At 43.2% G+C, this 20,594-nt stretch overlaps 1 protein-coding gene across 3 annotated transcripts in view; it reads right to left on the reverse strand.

The window, feature by feature from the left end:
- Positions 1-20,594, reverse strand: part of fancl (FA complementation group L) — a 106,735-nt gene that overhangs the window by 75,225 nt on the left and 10,916 nt on the right. For 2 of the 3 annotated variants that reach the window (XM_070889609.1, XM_070889608.1), the window contains exon 2: positions 8,648-8,762. In XM_070889609.1, the coding sequence (XP_070745710.1) occupies positions 8,648-8,740 (93 nt within the window). In that variant the 5' untranslated portion in view covers positions 8,741-8,762. Of the gene's footprint in view, positions 1-4,374; positions 4,434-8,647; positions 8,763-20,594 lie in introns of all 3 variants that reach the window. The other variant, XM_070889607.1, reaches the window with a different exon arrangement.

A 20,594-nucleotide genomic window follows, 5' to 3' on the forward strand; every position in this document is an offset into this window, starting at 1 on the left:
TGCCGAAACCCTCAACCAAGCTTTTGTTACTTCCAGACCCAATTATTCCAATGTGCTCCTGTCCAGCTTCCCATCTTTCACCCTCCATAAACTTATCATCCAAAATTCTTGCTGCCTGTATCCTAAATCGCACCGAATCCCACGCACCCATCACCTCTGTGATCGCTGACCTACATGAACTCCTGATCCACCACACCTTGATTTTCAAATTCTCATCCTAGAGTTCAAATCCTTCCATAGCCTCGACCCTCCCTATCTCTAACCACCTCCAGCCCTATAACCTTCCAAGAACCCTGCATTTCTCCAACTTTGGTCTCTTGTGCATCCGCCACTCCCTTCACAGCACTATTGGCGGCCATGCTGTCAGCTGTTTAACCCCACGCTCTGGAATTGCCTTCCTAAACCTCTGCACTTCTTAAGACCGTCTTTAACCAAGATTTTAATCACCTATCTTAAAATCTGCTTCTATGGCTCGATGTCAATTCTGTTCCGATTACGTTCCTGTGAAGCGCCTTGGGACATTTTCCTACATTAAAAGGCGCTATATAAATGCAAGTTATTGTTGTTATAACTTAAAAATGAAGGGTTAGAATTTCCACTTTGCGCGCAATTATGAAATTGCCCCCAAAATTAGCTTGAAATGACACTGATTAGGTTAGGCTTCAATTTGCCGCAAAAACTCATTTGCATAATCACAAACTTAAAATCTTCCATGAACCAGCGCAATTGGACAGCATAATCGGACGTAATCATTTTTTTCTTTCCATTAAAAAGTATTCCTTGATGTACTGAAGAGTGGTAACCTGGTGCAGTTTTATTAGTACAGCTGAAATTGGGGTTATCCCCAAAAATAAGCATTTTTAATAAGTGTGGCCAGTTCTCCACCTGTGAGTAACCTGATTCAAACATAGAAACATAGAAAATAGGTGCAGGTGTAGGCCATTTGGCCCTTCGATCCTGCACCACCATTCAATAAGATCATGGCTGATCATTCACCTCAGTAACCCTTTCCTGCTTTCTCTCCATACCCCTTGATCCCTTTAGCTATCAGGGGCACATCTAACTTCCTCTTGAATATATCTAACGAACTGGCTTCAACAACTCTCTGCAGTAGAGAATTCCACAGGATAACAACTCTCTGAATGAAGAAGTTTCTCCTCATCTCGGTCCTAAATGTCTTACCCCTTATCCTTAGACTGTGACTCCTGCTTCTGGGACTTTACCAACATCGGGAATATTCTTTCCTGCATCTAACCTGTCCAGTCCCATCAGAATTTTATACATTTCTATGAGATCCCCTCTCATTCTTCTAAACTCCAGTGAATACAAGCCCAGTCGATCCAGTCTCTCCTCATATGTCAGTCCCGCCATCCCGGGAATCAGTCTGGTGAACCTTCGTTGCACTCCCTCAATAGCAAGAACGTCCTTCTTCAGATTAGGAGACCAAAACGGAACACAATATTCTAGGTGAGGCCTCACCAAGGCCCTGTACAACTGCATTAAGACCTCCCTGCTCCTTACACAAATCCCCTAGCTATGAAGGCCAACATGCCATTTGCCTTCTTCACCACCTGCTGTACCTGCATGCCAATTTTCAATGACTGATGTACCATGACACCCAGGTCTCGTTGCACTTTCCCTTTTCCTAATCTGCCACCATTCAGATAATATTCTGCCTTCATGTTTTTGCCACTAACGTGGATAACCTCACATTTATCCACATTATACTGCATCTTCCATGCATTTGCCCACTCACCTAACCTGTCCAAGTCACCCTGCAGCCTCTTAGCATCCTCCTCACAGCTCACACCACCACCCAGCTTAGTGTCATCTGAAAACTTGGAGATATTACACTCAATTCCTTCATCTAAATCATTGATGTATATTGTAAATAGCTGGGGTACCAGCATTGAGCTCTGCGGCACTCCACTAGTCACTGCCTGCCATTCTGAGAAGGACCCGTTTATCCCTTCTCTCTACTTCCTGTCTGCCAACCAGTTCTCTATCCACGTCAATACCATGTGCTTTAATTTTGCACACTAATCTCGTATGGGACCTTGTCAAAAGTCTTTTGAAAGTCCAAATACACCACATCCACTGATTCGCCCTTATCCACTCTACTAGTTACATCCTCAAAAAATTCTAGAAGATTTGTCAAGCATGATTTCCCTTTCATAAATCCATGCTGACTTGGACCGATCCTGTCACTGCTTTCCAAATGCGCTGCTTTAATAATTGATTCCAACATTTTCCCCACTACTGATGTCAGGCTAACCGGTCTATAATTCCCCATTTTCTCGCTCCCTCCTTTTTTAAAAAGTGGTGTTACATTAGTTACCCTCCAGTCCATAGGAACTGATCCAGAGTCGACAGACTGTTGGAAATCACTGAAAATGACAAAAAAAACGATACTGAACCATTTAATAGTTTAATTGTTGTACACTAGTCAGATTCTTGGTAAATAATGTGAATTAAAAAAAAATCCTACTCGCGCTTGTGCGCCTAAGAAAATGAGCTCAATCTGAAGAGCCTTTCTGAACCACACAATCCCCGAAATCTCCAAAATTCGACTTGGGGGTGTGGCCAGTTTTGTGGACGGGACCTGATTTGGGCAAACTGAATCTTGAACCAGTGTAAAAGATCGCGGAAAACACAAGCGCAAGTGGTTTTGGATGCAACTCACTTACGTTTACAATTACCCGATATTCTGTGCAGGTTCAGCCAATTCCGCTTGGATTGCGCTGCTATAACCAGCGGAGGCTCGACTCCAAACTCTCCGAAGTGAGAAGTTTGAAAATTCAATAATGCCCAAAAATGAAAAATTCTACCATAAACTTCCCTTCATCTAATCCAGCACCGGACGTGAAAAACCCATACCCCTTTTCGCTCCCTCTTGCAGCCTCCCATTCCAGAAGAGAGAGCGCTCACAAGAGAGCGAGAGAACATGCATGCAAGAGCGATCAACAGTGAGACAGTGGGAACCAGAGTATCCCCCTCCTGAGGCACCAAACAATCCTGCACACCAGAGCTCCCCAAGATGAACAGGAGCTGCAACAGTGGTGAAGTCATCCCAAGGCCTCAAATGTGGACTGGTAGAATGCACAAAGAACTTCACAAAAGGCACCAGCAGAATTCATGCAACCTGTCTACAAGTCTAAAGGCCACCTGTGGAGGGCTCCCAGTGCTCAAATCTGCCCCAACAGATTAATAATGTTTTAGAATCAACTGCAAGACCTCAATGACAATTGTGCATTTCCAACATTTTCTGTTTTCATTTCAGACCTCCTGCATCTGATAGATATTTTTCCTTCAATTTCTTGATGTTTTCCTTGTATAGTTTCCAGTTATGACAAAGGGTTAACCTGTTTAGTTATCTTACAAGATACAACCGGTACATTCCCATAACCTAGATTTAGTGCAAGATCCTAGAGGCTACCTATAAATAAACACAACTGCTTGCATTGATGATCTTAAAAAGACAGATTTATATAGCACCTTATTGTGTCGCTGAAAAATGTCTCAATCTTTCACATATATGACTATTTGAATTGCTTCGACTGTCATGTAAACAAGTGCATCAGCCAACTGGCACATAGCAAGATCCCACAAACAGCAATAAAATGCATAACCAATTAATAGTTTTTAAATTGGCAGCATTGGTCAGAACAGCAGGACAACAACCCCTCCTCGTAGATGTTCTTCACTCGTCAGCCGTGGCTCAGTGATAGCATGTCACCACTAAGTCAGAAGGATCTAGGTTCATAGCCCAATCCAGAGACTTTAGTACATAATACAGGCCGACACTTCAGGAAAAGTTGCACTTCCGGACAAGACGTTAAACCGAGACCCCCGTCTAGCTTCTCAGGCGGACATCAAAGATCCCAGGGCACTATTTGAAGAAGAGCAGGGAAGTTCTCACTGGTGTCCTGGGCAGTATTTATCCTTTAACCAACACCAAAAAACAGATTATCTGGTTATTATCTCATTGCTGTTTGTGAGACCTTGCTGTGCACAAATTGGCTGACACATTTCTTAGCAGCGACGATACTTCAAAACTACTACATTGGCTGTTAACTGCTTTGGGACATTCAGATATTGTGAATGGTGTTATATAAATGCAAGTCTTTCTTTCAAAAAGGGACATTGAATCTTTAACAGCCACCTGAACACTTAGATGGGGCTTCAGTTTAGTGTCCAATCGAAGGATGGCACCTAACATTGTAGTACTCCCTCAGTACTGCGCTGAAATGTCAGCCTAGATTAGTTCAAACCCTGGAGGGGACTTGCACCCACAGTGCTACCAGATGAGCCAAGCTGAGACATATCTAAACACTTTGTGCAAATGCTACATAATTAATACAGACAAATCCACACCTTGCATTTCTCAGATGTTTCTCTTCAGGTAACAATATCCTTACACGAAACTCCTTGTCCTGGAAATATACAGCCAAAAGAAAGATTATATTTATTAAATAATCCATGGCAATCTCAGTTTTTTTTTTCCTAATGACAATGAGGGAAATGTTCCTTTAACCTAATGTACATGATATTAGTAAAAAGAACCTCGATTATATCCCAAAGAGTGGGCCACCCATTCCCTGATGGATAATAAATTGGTGAATAACCGAGATCCCTCAGTAGCACTTCACTCTGTTGGCAAAAACAACTGATCTATCACAAGTCCTGCAAGCATCTGCCTACAACTCCAGCTGCCAGACCAATAAAAACTAGTCAAAAACACTCCTTCAAAGGCAATCACAGTCGTCCAAGATACAGAGATGAAACTTAAAGGCAGCGTGCGCTCACCCCCACTGTTCAGTGGAGCTGCCGATTTTATAACCATGAGAGAATCTGTCTGTTTAAATGCTCTTCTGTACCAGTGAGAGGAGTGGCTCAAGCCGGCAGTATGTTCAGGACCTGCTCCATTCACCAATGCAGAAGTGCATTTAAACAGGCAGTATCTCTACTGAATTTGGAGTCAGCAGTTCCTCGGAGATTAGTGCTGCAAAAGCTGCTGACACAATAACTGAATGTCGGCACAACTGCCTTTAGCACAGATTTTCATAGCTGAGGGGACATTGATCGCCACCAGAGCAACATTTTCATTCAGCCCTCATGGGTCCAGTGGCTGGATTTACAAGCAATTGTGTGATGCAGCTCAATGGTCCCAGCACCAACTAATCTTGGAGCAAACCAATTGAAATGCAGGCAGCTCAACTATTGTCTCCCAATATCCACAGATATTCTCATAATCAAGAATAGAGTTCGTTAAAGGAAGCTTGGATAATAGAGGTTGTACTCTACCAGTCGAGCACCAGATTACCAAAGAACCACAGTTAAAAAGTTAATTCTGTTCAACCAACCTGGCATAAACATTGTCCAGATAACTTAGAGTTTTTTTTTAAGTATTTTATACCCTATTATTTTTAACTGAGCAAAAGCAAAGTTGTGCTTTTCCAGCAATCAAAATATGTGGTACCACAATAATAATGGAAGGAAATCTCAGGTGACAAATTTTCACTCTCTGAATCATCGGTTAAAAAATCCTTTAGATAGTTCTGGGAAGTTGGCACTAAATGCTTTTGTACGGAAGTGCAACTGAATTTTTTGAACAATGGTAAAAATCTCCTTTGCAGCTTTCAAATTATTTTTGTAAGACATATACAAAAAAAATTCACAAAGTTTTAGAATTGTTCTCTACACTGAGTGCAGAGAAAATTACTCATTAGGCAAGAGAAATTACATTTTACTCAACGCTAACCTGATTCTGTTTGTGCTGGGATGTATTCATTCATTGAGGCTCATGGTGGGCTTCAAAAAAATGGCACTCCCAGAGAAAGAGAGATTTCAATATAGGTGCATCGTTGAGAAGCCGGAATTCTGGAAGCTGGAATGATCGGTGGCAGGGCATCCGGAATCCGTAAAATGTTCTGGAATCCGGACCCGCCAGCTTCGGGGCGCCACCGCTGCCCGACCTCAGGCCTTGCCTCGCCGTCGCTGCCCTTATCTCAGGGCCTCTTCGCCGGCCCACCCAAACACCTCCTCTGCGACGGGACCCCGCCCGACAATCTACTCAGCGGGGCCCCACCTGGCGCGAACAGCTCCTCAGTGGGGCCACACCCGACGACCTCCTCCTCGACGGGGCCCTGGCCAGCCCGACGACGACCTCGACGGGCCCCGGGCGGCCCGAACAGATCCTCGGCAGGGAACCCCTTCCTCCCCCCCCACCCCCCTTTCTGACGTTCCGAAATCCAGAAATACCCGAACCTGGAGTCGGGTGTTTTCGGATTTGTGATGTCAGAAAGCAAATCGAAAGTTCGGAAAAGCCCAGAATCCGGAACGGCCTCGGTCCTGAGAGTTCCAGATTTTAGGCGCGTACCTGTATAATTTGTGTTCAGAATCAAAGCCGGACAAATAAACTTTACAATTTAGTACTAACCACTAATTCAATTGCTAGAAATATAAAACGGATAATTGCTGGAACATTTTACTTTACACAGTTGATTCCACATTCGCATGCTTCAAAGGGCCTGTAATTGCAGAAAGTGTGGGGTAGAAAATGGGGTTACAATGTTGTAACCCATCCCTGACCCAAGGGTCCTGAGTGTGCAAAATTAAGACACATGTTATTAAAAGGGTATGTGGGAGCATGGCTAAGAAGTTACTTACATGACAGAAAACAGAGAGAAATCGTTACTGGATGTTTTACAGACTGTAAAATCTTATAGCAATGTCGTCGAGGAGTCAATTTTGAGATCACTGCTCTTCTCTCTCTCTAAATATCTTTTATATAATGATATTTTATATAAAATGATCTTGATTTGGGTATAGGAAGCATATCATCAAAATTTGCAGACAACACAAAAATAAAGAGCTTGGTTAACTGAAGAGGACTATAAGCAACTCCAGGAGGACATGGGTAGATGGGCAGATGGATGTCAGATGAAATGCGAGGCAACACATTCTGGGAGGACAAATAAGGAGAGGAAATAGAAACAAAGTGCTAAAGCTTTGAAAGGAATGCAGGAACAGAAAGAATTAGGGACTTGCGATGCAGATAGCTTTAAAAGTAGAAGGACAAAGGTGATGTTAAACCTATGCAAATCTTCAGTTAAAGCCGTAGTCAGAAGACGATGTACAATTTTGGGCACCTACTTTAGGAATGATGTTCAGGCCACAGAGACAATGCACAAGAGATCTAGCAGGATGAGAAGCATTAGTTATGAGGGGAGTATGGAGAAATTGAGGCTCTTTTCATTAAAACAAAAGAAGATTTAGAGGAGATCTGATCAAGATGTTAAAAATTATGGGCCCAATTTTCCCCGGTGTTTGTGCCGTTTTTTTTTGGAGCAGGCTGCTTTTTTTGGCCTAAATTAAAAATCCCCAGTTTCCCCAATCAATTTGAACCAGCGTAACTCAGTTAGTTACGAATTTTTTAAGTCAGTTTTTTTTTCAGCCAAAGGGAGCGTAACCAGCCACTTACGCCACTTCCGGCCATTTAGGGAAGTTTGGCCAGCTGAGAGTTACTCCAGTTCTGATTAGGCCAGCGTTTGTGGCCTGTCCTGAAAAACCTTCCCTAGAGTTAAGGAAATCGGCCCAGGTAAGGAAAGCGGTGCAACAGATGCCCGGACACACTGAAAGAATTGAACAACACATAGCAGCAACTTACCTCCAACCCCGCCCGAAGGCTGTCCGGTTCCATTCTCGGTCCCCGGTTCACACACACAGTCCGGTCACGAGAGAGTCGGTCCCCGGTTTACACACACAGGAAGGCTGTCCGGTTCCAGTTTCAGTCCCCGGTTCACACACACAGTTCGGTCAGGAGCAGGGGGAAGAGGAGAGAGAGAAGAGAGACCCAAACCGGCTACCGAGAAGACCGGACAGCCTTCAGGCGGAGTTGGAGGTAAGGTGGTGCTATGTGTTTTCCAATTCTTTTAATGTGTTGGGAGGTAGCTGTATGCTTCACTTTGCAGCCTCAGCTCGCATTGTGTCCCTGGTTACCATGGCAGCCCGATCTTTTTGGTGCAGATCAAGGCTCCACCCCCCCTCGGGTTAGGCCACGCCAAAATGAAGAGATCCAACAGCAAAACTTACAACACTTTTTTTTGCCATACTTGGAGCCCCCCCCCTCCCCCCCCCAAAAAAAAAATTGGGTAACTCTTCAAGTACGCCCAAAAAATGCTTTGGGAAAAATTGAGCCATATGAAGGGTTTTGATAACAAATAGGGAAAAACTATTTCTACTGATCAGTAACCAGAACACATAAATTTAAAGAGTATCACCAAAAATATGAAGGAAAAAGTTAGGGCTTCCTTTTTTTAATGCAGCATATTAGGAGATAGAATGCCCCATCAGAAATAGTAGCATAGGGAGAATGCATTGAAAAGGGAAGTGGCAAATATTTGAAAAATAAAAATGTAACTGGGTATGGAGAAATGGTAGGAGAATGAGACAGAGCAGATAGCTCTTTTAGACATGATGTGTGCAAAACTCTACAATTCTATGGTGGAGAGAGTGGGGATGGGGGGGGAGTGGGGAGGTATCTTTTTCCAATGACAATATTCCCTCACAGTCATGTTCTTCGTAACCTGCAATTCAATCTTGTTAGTAATGCTGGTATTTACCAATCATACCTAATACACCGTACCTTAACCATAATGAAGCCATCAAATACAGTCTTCTGTCTGTTCTGAGGCAACAGAAGAGGGCACTCATTGGTCAGGGCATCATGTCCAGCCATGGTTTAACACAAAGATAAAGATCTGCAAGATATAAATATGTACACTAAGATCCATTTTATGATGCCAACTATTCTTACTAAAATACATCAAAAGCTCAATTACAATTGCAAACCTGTTGTTTAAAAATAAAGATAACTTCAAAAATAAAAAAAATGATGTATTCTATTGACACCAGATGTACAAAATGCAGGCAAGGGAGTAAAAAAACCCACACATACACACACAACACATCTTAACCTGGGCAGGCTGAAGGCGCCGCATGTTATTTAGTGGGAGAAGAAGATACCAACTGCAAGCACTCTTGGAACCCAATCAATAATAATAATTAATAAACATTAAGTCTCAAAACTAGATCACCCACTATATACATTTTTATTCTATATATCACAAACACTCAACACAGAATAACCTGGGAATCAAATCCAGATGAATTCCCAATAAACTTCCAAGAACAATGTGAAATGTTTAACCTTCCACAATCATTACAAAGGGAGTATAAAACAACGACAGCCGGTGTCTGCTCTTGCGTTAACCAAAAGTAATCTTCATTTAAAACTCAAAACTTCTCCACTGGGATGGCAATCGGGTTGTTCCAATCCTCCGGAGCTCGAAAAGGGAGCGATTAAAACAAAATACAGACAGGGACCCTGTTACTGATTTCTCTTCTGGGATCCCTGCTGGAACATGTGCAGACGGCCTCCAGGTGAGGATACCGATGGGCTTGGCTGTGACGTGCCCCTCCCTCTTCAAAATCAAGTAACCCATTGACACTCATTGTCAAGGTTCATGCATGAAGAATGGTGTCAAAAGGAAGGTTCTGAGGGCTGCCATCACCTGTAAAATGGGACCTCAGTAAAAGTCAGGGGAGAAAGGGCAAAGACATTGATTAAAAAGAACAATTATTACAGGTCTGAAAACAATGTTATGGGGCAGAAATTCCGGCCTCCCAGGTCCATACTGAATGTGTACGGACCTGGGAAGGCACTGCAAAAGCCGGTTTTCAGTACACAATGCGCGTGTGCTGAAAACCAGCTTTTCCAATCTGTCAAGCTTCCGTATCTGGGCAGCCAGCACATTCGCAAGGGCAAGATTGCGATATTTACCCATATCTTGCCCAGCAAATGTCCTGAAAACTTTTGCGCCTGATAAAAGCAGGCACATAGCCTACTTTTACAGGCGTAAGAGTTTTAAAACACACTTAAAACGTAGAAAATAAAATTTAAAAAACACTTTATTTTAAAAAACCCTGTCACTACGTTAAATTTATTTTAAAGCATAATTTAAAAACATTTTAAAAATTGGAAAAATATATATTTTTAATAATACATAAATAACTAATTTAAATTAATGTTAAATATGTAGTGTATGTTTTCTATTTTCTATTTTTTATTAATGTTTTATGTGGTTTGGGGTGGGGGGGGGGTTTCTCATTCATAATAATGGGAACTCCAACTTACGGAGTTCCCATTACTATGAATGAGAAAATATTTTACCTGATTGGCTGCTCAGAGCCATGTGACTGCAGCTCCAGCCCAGCGCACGTCCTGACGTGCACGCGACCGGGAACTCACGTGGGCGCAGCAGCTTCAGGTAAATGAGTTTATTTTTTAAGTTTTTTACCCGATCGCCTGCGGGAAGCAGCCGACCGGGATTTCTGGGTCATACATTCTAGGGATTACAATGATTATATACTGCTACAGCTTTCTTCATAAGAACACAAGAAATAGGAGCAGGAGTAGGTCAGACAACCCCTCAAGCCTGCTCCATCATTCAGTAAGATAATCGCTAAACTTGTACATCAACTTCACTTTTCCCACCCTATCACTCGATTCCCTTAGTGCCTGAAAATCTATCGATCTTGGTCTTGAATATAATCAGTGACTGAACATCCACAGCCCTCTGGGGTAGAATATTCCAAAGATTCACAACCCTGTGAATGTTCTAGATGCCATTTGAACCACTCATTTGCTGTTGACAAATTGAGGATGTAACTAGCAGAGTGGACGAGGGAGAACCAGTGGATGTGGTGTATTTGGACTTTTAAAACGCTTTTGACAAGGTCCCACACAAGAGATTGGTGTGCAAAATCAAAGCGCATGGTATTGGGGATAATGTACTGACGTGGATAGAGAACTGGTTGGCAGACAGGAAGCAGAGAGTCGGGATAAATGGGTCCTTTTCAGAATGGCAGGCAGTGACTAGTGGAGTGCCGCAGGGTTCAGTACTGGGACCTCAGCTCTTTACAATATACATTAACGATTTAGATGAAGGAATTGAGTGTGATATCTCCAAGTTTACAGATGAGGAAGGACGTTCTTATTATTGAGGGAGTGCAGCGAAGGTTCACCAGACTGATTCCAGGGATGGCTGGGTTGTCATCTGAGGAGAGACTGGATCAACTGGGCCTTTATTCACTGGAGTTTAGAAGGATGAGAGGGGATCTCATAGAAATGTATAAGATTCTGACGGGACTGGACAGGTTAGATGCAGGAAGAATGTTCCCGATGTTGGGGAAGTCCAGAACCAGGGGACAGAGTCTTAGGATAAGGGGTAGGCCATTTCGGACTGAGATGAGGATAAAACTTCTTCACTCAAAGTTGTTAACCGATGGAATTCCCTGCCGCAGAGTTGTTGATGCCAGTTCCTTGGATATATTCATGAGGGAGTTAGATATGGCCCTTACAGCTAAGGGGATCAAGGGGTATGGAGAAAAAGCAGGAAAGGGGTACTGAGGGAATGATCAGCCATGATCTTATTGAATGGCGGTGCAGGCTCGAAGGGCCGAATGGCCTACTCCTGCACCTATTTTCTATGTTTCCAGCCTGGTAATCATTTCCAGGTATCCATTCCTGTCAGATCTTCAACATTGCTCGATAAAAGTTAAATGCTGCACTAACTCTGCAAATGTATTGTGGCCTTAAAATCTGCTTTTTACCTTTCATTTTTTTGTTGTCAATCTCATCAGAAAAAAAATTGGTAAATATTGTACACATCACGATGAAGGTGCAGGGAAATAAAACACTTTTAGGCAACGGCCATTCAGTATCAAGTAACCCGACAGCTAGATGCTGAGTAGCAATTCTAACTCTTCTCTTCCTCCCCCACTCTACTTTAATGTGTTGCAGGTCCAGATCTGCAAGTAACTGAATTGAGACTGCCCTAAAATCCTTTTACTTCAGCTAAAGCAAAGGTGAAGAAACTTTCAACCAATGACTGTGGACTCGACCTGAACCAGTGTCCCAGAGGTGAACAAATATTATGCTAACTCACTCTGCTACCCCAGCAATCCTTACAAGCCAGTTTCTGACAGGAAATTATCTGACAGAATTATGTATTAAACAATTCCCATTAACAACTGCAGTACAGAATCTGCAGAAATCTTGCCGAGTTAGCACTCTTTCCCCATATCCATTGTTTGCTGCCCTAGATACATCAAGGAACAAATGACCCAAATTTTGAATTCCACTTGTTGCAATACAAAATGTATTAACTGTGTGATGGCAAATTCTTTTTTTTTTAAAGTGAAAGAATTACTCCTCTGATGGTTCAAACATTGATGCAGTATCAATTAGTACCTGTACAGAGATACAATAATCAGCTACAGCAAACAAATACACAATGGCTGGAATACATTACAAGGCGTCAACTCCATCATCCCCCCCCACACACACACACACACACACACACACAGCTAATAAACTACATGGGGCTGATTATAGTGTGCTGGTCAGCATCAGGTCTGAATGGGAAAGAACTGGTGCTCCTTATTCAGGAGAGGAGTGTGCACAGGTTCCAGATGGTGAGCAAAAAGGGACCTTCATGGAGCCTGGCCTAACTTGCATTCATCCTTCAGTTTCACTTTTAACCTCTGAAAAGCTGCGATGGGCAACTCCCACAGGAAACCCATTGGTGACACTAATGGAGCAGCAGGACAATTACCATAAAGGGTCTTGAAAAGCCAAGCGGAATCAGAAAAAAACACACGCAAAAATTAAGAAAATCCTCACCGAAATGGCCTTAAAACTACTAATGAATCTTCGGAACATAGGAATTGCTAGACAAAAAAAAAGACCAAGGACCATCTAGTTCACCTTCTATGGGAGGAGGGCCCAAATTTATACAAGGAGGCCATACCAGAAATAATTGGCACGGAGAGCATAAAGGAAGTGGAGCAAGGTAAAGTCAGAGGCCTCCCCAGCCATTATTTTTCTTCTCATTGGCATGTACCCAAGCACAACAGCATGACACACAGTATATTGCCATGTAAGCACTAACTGAACGAGTGTTCTTCAGTCAGCACTGTAACATGGACAGTCTTTGGAAGCTTGCCCCAGGAAACAACCAGCAATCCTGGTGACACAAAAGCAAACAGCACCTCAAAGTATCCTGCATCACAGACATCACTCACTGCAAGTATCAGGGCAGTTACATTTACCATGGATGAATTAGATAGTGAATTTGAGGAGGTAGCATTAGATTACTCACAGTGCATATGTGAGGTGGTGGTAGTGAAGAAGCAGGAACTTAGGTAGCGTTGTTTATCAGCATCCCACCAATGCAGACCTCTCAGACCTTGCTTACAAGAGAAGCTTGCTGCCTGTGCACAATTGTGTTGAGGGGTTCAAATAGCCAGGTGAATACAGTCAATGACCTCCTAGACTTTGCGAATCCAGCAATATGATAAAATTGGGCAGCCCAATCATACAGCTGTTGCTGTTCAAATGGGAAAGAGAATGAATGAATCTGTCAACTTGAGCAGTGGCTTCTCAATCATCATTTGATGCATCCATGTGCTGCAAATGATCTTCTATTGTAGATGTCCCCGTGGGGCCGTCTGAGACAGAGACAGAAAAGTTGAGGGCAATACTGTTCCTGTGATGAAGGTCGTCAACAGGTCTGTCTGCAGCAAATGGCATAACTCTAACTGCCTCCCGCGTGAAATGCCTGCAAAGGCAGTGACATTGTCAGATATCACACGCTCCACTTCGCTTTGGGGCGAGTTCAGTGGGTGCTACTCGGGCGGGTATGGCAGCACTACGCAGAGAAGCCGTGTTTCAAAGCCCCTCCCTTTCTGTTAAAGGGGAGGGATGCTGTGAACTCTACATGGCCATTTGAAGGCTTCCACTGGGCCACCAGGGCTGCGTGGTGCCAGGGCCGCAGCCCAGCACCGAGATGGAGTGCCGGGCTGCACGATGGCGGCCCGGACCACATGACACGGGCCGACCGGTGAGTCAGCCGAAGAAAAAAAATGCCAGCACGCCACGCAGCACATCTCCCCTTTAGCTTCCGCCCCATGAGCGGACATCATTGTTCAAGTACAGCACCTCTGTTTTGCAGAGTGACCTTCAAATCAGGGCCTTTAAAAAAAAAAGCTTTTTATAAGTAGAAAAATATAGCATATTTTATAAGAACATAAGAAATAGGAACAAGAGTAGGTCATACGGCCCCTCAAGCCTGCTCCGCCATTCAATAAGATCCTGGCTGATCTGATCATGGACTCAGCTCCACTTCACCACCCGCTCCCCATAACCCCTTATTGTTTAAGAAACTGTCTATTTCTGTCTTAAATTTATTCAATATCCCAGCCTCCACAGCTCTCTAAGGCAGCAAATTCCACAGATTTACAACCCTCAGAGAGAAGAAATTTCTCCTCGTCTCAGTTTTAAATGGGTGGCCCCTTATTCGAAGATTATGCCCCTTAGTTCTAGTCTCCCCCATCAGTGGAGACATCCTCTCTGCATCCACCTTGTCAAGCCCCCTCATAATCTTATACATTTCGATAAGATCACCTCTCATTTTTCTGAATTCCAAGGAGTAGAGGCCCAACGTACTCAACCTTTCCTCATAAGTCAACTCCCTCATCTCCGCAATCATTCTAGTGAACCTTCTCTGAACTGCCTCCAAAGCAAGTATATCCTTTCCTAAATATGGAAACCAAAACTGCACACAGTATTCCAGGTGTGGCCTCACCAATACCCTGTATAGCTGTAGCAAGACTTCCCTGCTTTTATATACGAGAAATTCTGTCTTGTCATGAGACACAGTGACAGAAAGCAGCTCTCTGGGTGTACACCTACTTAATTCCTGCAGAGACTGTATTTGGATTGTTTGCTGAAAAATAAGTCTGTTACTTTTTCAGAAAAATATTTTTATCTCAAGGTCTGCAAAAAAGATGTTAAATGGATCTCATTCGGCTGTTCATCTGTTTTAAAGTTTTGCAAATCAGTTCCAGACTACTGTTTTTTGGACCAATTTCAATCTCACTTTTACTGTTTGCTGCTGTAAACAACTTTATTCATGAATAAACCCGTTTCACGGGGGAGGAGGTTAATTGTTTAGACTTTAATTTCAATTGTAATTGTGGGAGCGGCTTCAGTTCCATTACATACAGCTGAAGTGGAGGCTGGATTTTCTTTGTGTAAAGTTCAGCTTTCTCCCCTCAGGACAGACCCTGCAGGTTATACTGTACATAATTAACTCTATTACAAGTTAAATTTTTTATTATATTTGGAGACGTGGAGTGAGATTTTGACAGTAGGAAGTAATTATTTTCCGATCAAGGTACATTCTCAAAAAAAAATTAAAACCATTCTTCAACTCACACTTGAATCACGATGTCAGTGTGGATGTTAAGCTTACTGCGTGTGTGACATACAGGATGTGGGTCATCTTGGATCTGCAGAGAATCCAGAGGGGAGTACGCTTTTATGAAGTGCCAAGTAATTGACTCCCTCAAGAAATAAATTCCTGGACTAAATAACCAACTAGCTACACTGCACACTATACGCAATCAGGAAAAGTGCCTGGAAGAGATTTTCCATGAGGTTGTCTCCACCAAGATAGGAGCGACAGCACAGCAAACAGTAACATGTGGGTAGCAGTCACTAAGGCATGCGAAGAGAGGAGAAAGAAACATAGGGACCAGTGGAACTAGAGTTGACCAACAGATTTCCAGCACTGGAGATGGACAGAATGCAACAAGTAGGGGGATAATATCCATGAGCAGATTGATGAAGCAGGGCAGCAAGTGGTTGCTCAATGGGAACAGGCAACAGTGTTGCAAGGGACTCCTTTGTAGTTTGTTCCCATAATCTTTAGCGTCTCTTCTTCCTATTGCAAGATTTTATCCACTCATTCAGTCAAGTCCTGAACCTTGATAACCAAGAAGCAACAGACCAATCAAGACTCCTGGTTATGCTTGCAGAAGGTTCTGTCAGCTGGATTGGTACATGTGGCTGGAGAGCAGGTAAAACAGGGCAGTGATGCTTGGGAGCAAATCTCAGTTACCAGCAAAGCACCACAGGGGTTGGTACGGAGGTAATCATGGTTTATCATGTGTGACTGATCATGCCGAAGGATTGGGACAAATTAGGTTAATTGGCAGAGGTGCAGCAAACAGATGGGGACTATTGAAATCAATTTTAACCACTAAATTACCAAATATTTCCAAGTCCCTAGATCAGTAAAAACATCCAAAGATGTGCACACATTGAATTAGAGACATTACATTGCATGGCAATGCATGTATACAACATGCACAATGATGTCACAGACACAATAGATGCACATCCCACAACCCAATTCTGAAAGGGAGGAAACTCAACCCCAGTTCCTTAGGTTCTTAGAAGTGTTAGGAGGAGTCGTTTAAGTGCCGTCTTATGGTACCAGACCTGATATACGTTACAAAAAGAAAAATGAAGGTGGCATTGAGAGGCATGACAAAAATTAATAGGTTTGCAGACTTAATAGGCATATTCTCATTACAGGACACCCAAGTATCAGTCTGAAGAACATTACTGATCAACATTCAACAGATTGGGAATGTAAGTTGTGAGGAGGATGCAAAGAGACTTCAAGGGGATATAGACAGGCTAAGTGAATGGGCAAGAACATGGCAAATGGAATATAATGTTAAGAAATCTGAAGTTATCCACTTTGGTCAGAAAAATAGGAAAGCAGAGTATTTTTTAAATGGTGAGAGATTGGAAAATGTTGGTGTTCAGAGGGGCCTGGGTGTCCTTGTACATGAATCACTGAAAGTTAACATGCAGGTACAGCAAGCAATTAAAAAAGCAAATGGTATGTTGGCCTTTGTTACAAGAGGATTTGAGTAAAAGAGTAAAGATGTCTTACTGCAATTATATAGGGCCCTGGTGAGACCACACCTGGAGTATTGTGTACAATTTTGGTCTCCTTAGTTAAGGAAGGAAATACTTGCCATAGAGGGAGTGCAACAAAGGTTCACCAGACTGATTCCTGGGATGGGGGGGATTATCCTGAGGAGAGACTGAGTAGACTAGGCTTATATTCTCTGGAGTTTAGAAGAATTAGAAGTGATCTCATTGAAACATACAAAATTCTTACAGGGCTTGACAGAGTAGATGCGGGGAGGATGTTTCCCCTGGCTGTGGAGTCCAGAACTAGGGGTCACAGTCTTAGAAGGGGTCAGCCATTTAGGACGGAGATGAGGAGAAATTTCTTTGGAATTCTCTACCCCAGAGGGCTGTGGAGGCTCACTCATTGCGTATATTCAAGACAGAGATCGATAGATTTTTGGATATTAAGGGAATCAAGAGATACGGGGATAGTGCAGGAAAGTAGAGTTGACGTAGAAGATCAGCCATGATCTTATTAAATGGCGGAGCAGGCTTAAAGGGGCCTATTCCTGCTCCTGTTTCTTATATTATGTTCTTATGATTCAATTGAACAAAGTAAGCACATTTCAGGTTTATAATGGAGATAGGACAAGGAAGAAATGAAAATATGCTTCAAGATGCATGTCCATTTATGCTGTTGGACGATTATAGGCGGAGAAGCAAAAATAAGCTTTATCCCTCCTAATCCCCTTTGCAGTCTTGGACATAATCAACCACATCATCCTCCTCCAAAACCTCTCCACTCTGTTGTCTAGTTAGGAGGGACTACCCTCACTTTATTCTACTCTTATCTATCCGAGAATATCCAGAGGATCTCAAGCAATGGCTTCTCCTCCCGTCCCCAAACTGTCACCTCAGGAGTTCCCCAAGCATCCATCTCTTCTTCAAATACATCTACCTCCACCACGTCATCTGCTGCAGAAACCTTCGTCCCCTCCTGACGACGATTGCTTTCCTGGCCACCTATCCTCACCCTCTATAAATTTTACCTTATCCGAAACCCTGTTGACTGTATCCTATTCTGCATCAAATATTACTTGTCCACCACCTGTATCCTTGCTGACCTCCATTGGCTCCCAGTCCCCAAATACCTCAAATTTAAAAGTCTGATCCTCATGTTTAAATCCTCCACTGCCTCATTCTTCCCCATCCCTAACCTCCTCCAGCACGACAACCCCTGCCGAACTTAGTCTCTCGGACTCTGGCTCCTTGTGTATTGCACCCCTCCACCTCCCCATTTGTGCCTGTGCCTTCAGCCACCTAGGCCCTACACACTGAAATTCTCTCCCGAAAGCCCTCCATCTTTCTACCTCCTTTTTTTTTTTTAAGACCCTCCTTAAAACCCAGTTATTTGGCTAAACATTTGTCATCCCTACCCCCATCATCATCATCTTTGGCTAGGCATCCATTTTTTGCTTTTACCTCTATAGTGGTTTGGGATATTTTTATAATTATATTATATTTTGGCATATATTTGTTTCATAATACTATAGCAACGACATGCTACTTTAAACATGCATCTTAGCATTCAATATTTTGCAGCTCATTCATGAATACTATAAATGTTTCTTACTGCTGTAATAACTTGATATTTTGTGATCATGGAAACTTGTATTACATTGGAGCACATTTCATTCTACATTTTAGTGATGTTCAAAATAAAAACTGATTTTCACCAAATTTACCCTGGATTTTTGGGTTCTAATTTTTTTCCTGGTTTTTGATGTTAAAATAATAACTGAAATACCTGAATAATCTAGGCTTCAAATCAGCAAAAAATACTGACTAAAAATGCATACAGATGGAGTTCAACAGAGCTAGGTGTAAAGTCTTGAGATTAGGCAGAAGGAGCGAGTATGTGCATTACATAGTAAATGGCAACATACTTGAAGTAACTAAGCAGGAAAGGTATCTGGGGATTTTTGAGAATAGATCATTAAAACTCAGTTTTGTTCATAGGCAGTGAATAAAGCGAATAAAATGGTGCAATGTATAGCTAGGAGTTTGACTTACAAGTCTAAAGACGTGATGTCTAAATTGTATCTAGTTTTGCTGAGACTACATCTGGAGTATGGATTTGAGTTATAGGCCTGGATTTTACAGGGGCCTTCGTAAGTGATCAGATGGAATCCCCATAAACATCATAGTGTCATGTATGTAACTACAATGTAACACCACTGTATTACTGTATACACTCAACCTAGATGCACATCTTGACCACAAGGGGTGAACTTGTGGGAGACACTCCTTACCTGATCACACAGGTATAAAAAGGGAGGTCCCACGCAGGGTCATCGTCTTTGGAGTCCTGTAAATAAAGAGTTACGGTCACAGAGTGACCTTGTCCCCAGAATGTGCCTCGTGTGGTTTCATATTGTAGAGTAAGGACTTTACATTGGCGACGAGAAACGGGAATTCACAACCCACGAGAATGGCCACCGGTAGCACAGAGGAAAGGTACGGTGTTGGGGGAGACTGGGACGATTTTGTCGAGAGGCTTTAGCAAAGCTTCGTTACGAAAGAAAGGCTGGGGGATGCAGCGGCCGACAAGCGAAGGGCTCATCTTTTGACCAGCTGCGGACCAAAGACTTACGCGCTCATGAAGGACTTACTAGCACCCGAAAAGTCGGCGGACAAAACCTTTGAAGAACTTAGCAAATTGATCGGGGAGCACCTCAAACCGGCGAGTAGCATACATATGGCCCGACACAGATTGTACACCCACCGACGTCGTGAAGGACAGAGCATACCGGACTTCATAGCGGACCTCCGGCGTTTGGCCAGCCACTAAGTTCACAGACGCCTGCAGGGGGGAGATGCCAAGGGAATTTTTTGTCGAGGGCATCGGTCATGCGGGAATTTTCCGCAAATTAATTGAGAACAAGGATTTAACCTTGGAAGCAGTGGCGTTGATAGCTTAAACTTTCATGGCAGGGGAGGAAGAGACGAAAATAATATATGCGCGCAATTCTGCCTCTGGATCAGGGAGTCAACATCATCAATGCGACTCAGAGCCCCGCAGGCAGACAGGGGCAGTCCAACCCGGGCAGCAATAGACCCCAGGGTAGGACTTCAACAGAGACAATGGCAGGCTGAACGGACATTCACGCCATCACAGTGGACAATGCGGCCCGGGATGGGGCCATTGACACCCACCAATAGGGTACTTAAGAGCAGTCAAAGGGACAGTCAACACGGAATTCCTGGCCATTCCTTTGTTCCCAACAATGGAAACTTTAACTCATGCTGGAGGTGTGGGGGTAAACACTCAGCTAGATCTTGCAGATTTCAACAGTTTGTCTGCAGGAACTGCAATCTCAGTGGACACTTGGCTTGAATGTGCAGGAAGCCTGCAACCAGACTAATATATGAGTCAGATGGACCAGAAGAGGGTTCTTTGAGGCAGGATGACTTTTGGGGCGAATCGATGGATGCAGAGGTTCAGTAGGTCCATGTGGCAAATATTCGCAGTTCATACACCAAAACGCCACCAATGATGATGAGGGTTTTATTAAACGGTATCCCTGTATGCATGGAGCTGGACACTGGGGGCAGCCAGTCACTCATGGGCATTCAGCAATTTGAGAAGCTATGGCCACTTAAAGCAGTAGACCCAAATTAGCATGTATTGAGACACAATTACGGACTTACACTAAAGAAAGCATTCCGGTGCTAGGCAGTGTAATGTTGGCTGTCA

The sequence above is a fragment of the Pristiophorus japonicus genome, chromosome 9, assembly GCF_044704955.1.
Source record: "Pristiophorus japonicus isolate sPriJap1 chromosome 9, sPriJap1.hap1, whole genome shotgun sequence".
NCBI classification, from domain to species: Eukaryota; Metazoa; Chordata; class Chondrichthyes; family Pristiophoridae; genus Pristiophorus; species Pristiophorus japonicus.